Here is a 6,411-nt window from a genome sequence, read left to right as displayed (position 1 = left end):
GAGCCGAGGCCCCGCCCCGCCCGCGCGGGCGGCCCCGCCCCCCCGCCGCGACATCTCGGGGACTCCGCGCCACCAGCCAAGTTTCTTGGAACTTTGCCTCCCGTGACGCACACAATGGTGCAGGGCCCCGTCCTCTCGCCGCAGCCAATGGGCAGCGGGGGGAGCCCGGGCGACCGCCAATCGGCGGCGGCTGGACAGTTCCCCGGTCCTGACCGACCTTCACCGCCCGCGGCGGGGGTGGGGATAAAAGGCCCCGGCGGCGGCGCCGCGCTCCGGCCCCTTCCCCCGCGCCGGGCGCCGCCGCCGCCGCCGCCGCCGCCGCCGCCGCCGCCGCCGCCGCTGCCGCGCCGCGCCGCGCCGAGCCGAGCCGGGCAGGGCAGGGCAGCGGCGCCTCCCGTGCGGCCGCCGGCGGCATCGCGGCGCGAGCGGAGAGGTGAGCGCGGCGCGGGCGGGGAGCCGGGCGCCGGGGCGGAAGGGGCTCCCGTGCACCGGGGCGGGCAGGTCCCGTGCACCGGGGCGGGGGGGAACGGGGACGGGGAGCCGGACCCGTTCCTGTGCACTGGGTTCCCGTGCACCGGGGGGGAGGTTGTTCCTGCGCAGCGCGGTGGGAAGATCGCGCGCACCGGCGGCGGGGGGGCCGTGCAGCGCGGGGGGCCCGTGCAGCGGCGCCGGCGCGGGCCGGGGCGCCCCGGCGGCGCAGCGGTTAACGCCCGTGCGCTCCCGCAGGTCCCGGCGCCGATGCGGGCGCGGGGCGCCGGGGCGGGAGGAGGCCCCCGGCGGAGCCCCGCCGCCCGCCATGCCCTGGAGCGTCCGGTGGGTCGGCGGCCGCGGCGCCCAGTCGCAGAAGCAGTGCAAGAAATCCTCCTTCGCCTTCTACCAGGCGGTGAGGGACCTGCTACCCGCCTGGCTGCTGGAGGACATGCGGACCATGGAGGTCTTCCACTGGGAGGACGGGGGGAAGGTGAGCGCGTACTCGCCCTCGGAGGCCCTGCTCTACGCGCTGGTGCACGACCACCAGTCCTACGCCCAGCACCTGCTGACTAAGTTCCCCCAGGGCGCCCTGGCCGTGCCCAGCCAGAGCTTCAGCTGCTGCCAGTCGTCGGCCCCGCACCTGGCCATGGCCGTCCGCTACAACCGGGTCCGCATCCTCTTCCGAATCCTCAAGGCCATCCGGGACTTCCCGGCCAGCGACAGAGCCGGCCACCTGGACCGCCAGGGCTGCAGCCGCGTGGAAGGCGGCAAGACGGCCTTGCACGTGGCCTGCGAACTGGTGAGACCCGAGTGCTTGCTGCTGCTGCTGGGGCACGGCGCGTCGCCCTGCCTGCATGACTCCTCTGGGGATACTCCCCTCGACACCTTGCTGCAGCAGATTGCCCACACGCCGGCCGTCAATATGCGTGCCAAGCTCCTCTGCCTCGACTGCCTCTTCTTCTTCGTGCCTCAGGACCTGCAGTTCCCGATGAAGCCACAGCTGTTGGACAATCGGCAACGGTGGCAGGACCTCTTAGGGGAGAACCGGTTCCAGTGCCTGGTGGGCTTGGCCCCCCCATCGCTTTTCATCAGCGCCATGCGCGTTTTGATCAGGACCATTTCGCCTGAGCAGTTCCCAGAGGCTCTGGACGATCTGCCTCTGCCGCATTTTCTAAAGCCTTTGGACTTGAAACTGGAGAGCTAGGGGGGTTGTACCAGAGCCTCCCGCTCACATGACAGAAATAGACTATTGCGCTAAAACTGTATCCATATACAAAGCTGCTAATGCAGCAGCAAAGTGTCTGTTTTAATTAGAACTGTGTTTTTTAAAAGAATTGTATCTGGCACTTTACAATATATTTTATTTAAAGATTCTTGTGGTGAGGTGTGTTCAACACTGCATTTTATAAAAAAAAAAAAGACATTATACAGCATGTACAAATGAGGATGTGTGGGAGAATGTAGTTGTAAATACATCTAAATAAACCAGTGGCAGATATGATCGAAATACAAATCAAGCAGCTGAAAATTCTGAAATGGTATGTGCCTTGAAAAACTGTGTGGAGGGGGGAAACATATCTCTTAGTTAGGATTTCCCTGTTACATAAGCTTAGCAGTCCTGGAACAGGATGACTCCTTTTTTACAGCTCTCCTAATACATCTTGGCAGGGATGTTGGTTTTTTTAAAGGCACAGATGAAAACTTCCTAATCTTGTACACAAAACCAAAGAGAAGCCAGATACTATTAAAATCTCCCTAAACAAGGCTGGCAGGGATATGCAGCTGAACAAAATATATTTTTAAATATGCATAAATAACAGTTGGTTTCCTCGCAAAGTTCTTTCTGCCCTTCTTGGAGAGCCAAGGGTGCTGCTCATCGGGCAGAGAGAAGGGCAGGAACAGAAGCACCTGGCTTCCCTCCGACCAAGGATATTCCCACGCTGGAAGGGGGAAGGAAGAGACCCTGCAGGTGCTCCGGGGGATTGCTGTGGCTGGAGGTGTTGTCACTAGAGAAGATGGAAGCAGGGTGGCACAAAGCAGGAGAGCCAAGCGCCTCCTGTCCGCCCTCTGCTATGCCCAGAGGGATTTGCTTGGGCATGGTAATGGCGCATGAGAATACAGCAGCATTTTTATGTGGGCTTCAGCTCTTCCACTGCCAGTTCTTAGGAGGACGTCATGGCTTAGTTCAGCTGAGAAACCTGTGGCAGTCTTGGTTCCCCCTGGGTAGGTACCAGAGGAGTATTAGATATCAAGCCTCCGTCAAATATGCTGACCTGCTTCTGAGATGCTCCAAGGTATCTAAAACCTTCCCAGATGCTGCAGATCAAAAAGTCCTTTTGGGGTGATGCCCTGCCTCCAAGGTTTTTGTTGAGGCACATCAAGGTCCTGAGCAAAGGGTTCAGCTTGGGTTCTTCGCTTTGCAGCCTTCACTGTGAGCCCTGGGCAGCGGTGCTGCTGCCTCCCTATAAAACTGGCACTGCCCTGCCTGCTCAGCAGGGAGCGAGCTTTGCTGGCTCTGCCAACATGAGGACGATCGAAATCTCCTAGGCCACAGAGCTTTAGCTTTGTCTCTATTGTTGGAAGTCATCAGTGAAACTGTAGGGTTTTGTTTCAGTGCTTAAATTTGTAGCCAGGGAGTTGTTTGCCACTTGAACTATTTCAGCATTATAGTTCCCTTTGGGATCATCACTGAACTGATGGACTGAGAGATAAGAGGCCATGTTTAAGGCAGAAATTTCTTTTTTCATGAATTAATTTTGGTTAGAAAAGAAACAAGAAAACCACAGAATGAGGCACATGTTCATGTTTCAGCAGAACACAGTGGTATTTCAGCTAAAAAATCCCCATACTGCATGCACAATAAAAGATAGACCTTATTTCTGAAATTTGAGATACAACAGAAAGATTGCTATTCTTAGACTGAGGGCACTGCAAATGTTTCCTAGAAAAGCAAATGTTCTTTTTCCCAAAAAAAACAAGATGATACATGCTCAAACTAATTATCATGGGAAAATTAGCTCCCTTGCTGGAAAGACAGCATATAACAATTTAAAGTGTTCTCTTTGGTTACCTTGTTGATAATAAAAATAGAGCAATCCACAGAATTAATCCCTCTCAGTGGTCTTAAAAAATATATCTATGTTGCTAAATTCTTCATTTGAGTACATTTTCCCCATTGCTTCTGGAATGATGCTGTGGAAGCATCTTCCATAAACAGACGAGAAGTAAAGCAGTCAGGTCTAACTCACACATGGAAAAGTGTCTTGAGCCGGGGGAGGAAAGAGCCGGGGGTGGGAGGAGAGGAGCAGCGTGACAGGCTGGGCAGGACACCCACCCTCTCATCACCACTTGGAGTCTGTTAGAAAACTCCCACTGTGTAAGCAAGGCAAAGCAGGCTCTACCTGCGCCTCATAACAGGCCCGTTAATGAAACAGTAATTCAAGGCCAAAGCTACCACTGTGATTCCCTGCAGCCCTCCCACCAGCTCTTGGGTAATTCGCTTTGGCAAACACACAGGATCCCCTCAATATGTTGTGCTGGGACCAAAGTCAGCTCACTGCTGTGCCCCTCCTGTTATTCTAGGACAGCAGTCAAGCCTGTTGCTGAGCCCGTGCTGGGATTACTCTGCTGAAGGCCACTGATGGCCTCACTATGGGCAGCTCCTTGCTGTGTGGGGGATGCTTAATCTGGAGAGGCTGCTAAATGGAAATTCTGGGCAAAATGCTCTGATGACTGCACAGATCACTCACCTAACTGCACCCAGGCTGGTTTTTCAAATAGAGTTACAGCTTGGAGAAAGGCTGGGGCTTGTCGGCTTTGGAAACAGAAGTCCTCTGTTTATCCACAGAACAAGCAATAGTGGCATCGGCTTTCCTCGGATGCACTGGCCAACACACCTCTGTCCCCTGCCACCAGGACCTTGGGGTGTCGTGGAGTTTGGGCTCCACGGCCCAAGCAGTTCTCATCTCTTGGTGAAGGCTGACAGCAAAAGAGCCAGTTGCAACACCATTGCTAACCTTAATAAAGCAAATGCGCACAACTATTAAGCTTCTGCTCATCGCAAAGGTGGAGGAAAGAAAATTCCCCCAAGTCCCAACAACATGAGAGCATGGTGGTGAGGATATATACTCAAAAACTTCTGTCTTACCTGCACAGATGAATGGCACAAGGTTACATACTCACCTGTGAGAAATGCTTTCAAAAGCATATAGGGCAGTATATGGAGGCAGCATTCCTGAAAAGCTTAGTTATAGCCAGTTCCTCTAAAAGGCTACCTGAAACCACAAAACAATGATGAAAGATAATAAATATTTTCCATGTGTTGCTCAAGCACTTCCAAAGAAAAATCATATACTACTCACCTTTTAGTACAAAGTAGTTTTATTTGCTATGACAAGCAAAGAAGTCTTGAAAAGTTTTCATTCTGAAAGCCAGGGGAGAGAGGAAGTACTGGGTTACTTTTATTTTTTCCTCTTTGCAAACTTCTCCTCTCTGCAGCATTCAGGAGTGAGAAAACTTGGTCAGTTCACAGTTCGCTGAAGGAGCAGAAGTCTATTTGAATACCTTGTTTAAAAGATGGATTCAGGATCTTTAACAGTCCTCTTTTATCCAAAATATTAAGTAGTTAACAAAGTTAAAGTGACATGAGCATAAAACTAGGTGACTTAAATAGTCTAAAAATCTCTTCCTGTCACACCTGTCTCAGTCTTACTCTCTGATGTATTGTCCTGCCATAAAAGCTGGATCTTTGTTCCTGCCACGGCCATTATCTGGTGTGCCAATTGCCAGAGGCTATCAGAGGCAAGCAGCTTAAATTTAGCAGAAGATGCAGGTGTTGAGCACACCTGAAAATCACTCCCTTCATGAAGATGCATGATACAGAATATGAAGCCTGACATGAGCTTCTAGGCTTGAAAATGTCACTGTGCGCTCAGCACTGCACAAAGAATATCTGCTGCAAACAGGTAAGGGTTACATATGTTTTCAAAGGGAGAGGAAGAGGGCTACTAATGAGCAGGCTCCTCCATGTGGACAATTCATGCAAGCTAAACTGAACAGACATTAAGTAAAGGAGAAAAGAAATCAGGTAACCTTAGGAAGGGAGACCTGCCAGGAGAGGACACCTTAGCTAGGGCTGGAATTATGGACTGTTTTGAAAATGAAGTTGAAACTAGCAAAGAAGAAGACCCAGGACAGAGACAGGGAAAAGACAGAGACTAGAAAAGGGCCAGGGTGCCAGGTTTGATTCCTAATCCCAATCTGTCCTATGCCTGGCATTCAAATCAGTATGGGGTTTCCACTTGCAATATAACAAATCTATTGACATCAGCAGGGTGCATTGCATCACCCCATCATTAGATCAATATTCCCAACCAGGCAAACAAGACACCCATGTTACATGCTTAATATTTAAACAGCACTGTAAATCCTTGCAAACCAGCTTTCATGTCACCTGTGTTAATAAAAGTATCTCCATTGCTGGTTGGCGTCAGAAGCTCTTTCAGGTTAGATCCTCAATTCCTAACATGGCTTCAGTGGTCTCTCCTCCACCTACAATGTGTGAAAAAGAAACTCTGCCTACAACATGCTCAGACCACATCAAACTGTCCTTTTTTGTCATGCACAAGAATCACATCTATGGTGTTGCAAGGGTGCTGCTTGTATTGCTTTGCTCCTGCTCTTTCCTTTCCACCAGATACACATGCATGCATAGCACAAGAACAGAAGGGGCAGAGCTCTGTTGCAAAACATAACTCATCAGTCATAGCAGAAAACAGAAGTACAGCAGTTTGCACAAACATGTCAGATCTCTCACTACTACTCAAAGAGACGGATCCAGGTTCAGCTGTAGTAAAAGTCTTCCCCACAGTCGCTTTCATGACCCCTGATAAATGGAAAGCTCACATATATCAACACAGCAAATTTTCAGAAGCCTCAAAC

General features: G+C 51.6%; 1 protein-coding gene across 2 annotated transcripts; it reads left to right on the top strand.

Annotated features, from left to right (window-relative positions):
* The first annotated feature begins 705 nt into the window (after positions 1-705).
* ANKRD9 (ankyrin repeat domain 9) lies at positions 706-2,135 on the top strand. 2 transcript variants are annotated; one of them, XM_013940993.2, is made up of 2 exons: positions 724-961; positions 1,055-2,135. In XM_013940993.2, the coding sequence occupies exons 1-2, from the start codon at positions 797-799 to the stop codon at positions 1,673-1,675; spliced, it is 786 nt and encodes a 261-aa protein (XP_013796447.2). In that variant the 5' UTR covers positions 724-796; the 3' UTR covers positions 1,676-2,135. The 2 variants fall into 2 exon arrangements, with proteins under 2 accessions (XP_013796446.2, XP_013796447.2); XM_013940992.2 differs by having other exon boundaries at positions 706-2,135.
* Positions 2,136-6,411: the final 4,276 nt, after the last annotated feature.

The sequence above is a fragment of the Apteryx mantelli genome, chromosome 4 (genome assembly GCF_036417845.1).
Source record: "Apteryx mantelli isolate bAptMan1 chromosome 4, bAptMan1.hap1, whole genome shotgun sequence".
Classification (NCBI taxonomy): domain Eukaryota; kingdom Metazoa; phylum Chordata; class Aves; order Apterygiformes; family Apterygidae; genus Apteryx; species Apteryx mantelli.
Note: the sequence above shows the minus strand (reverse complement) of the source record. Positions and strands in the feature narration are given on the sequence as shown.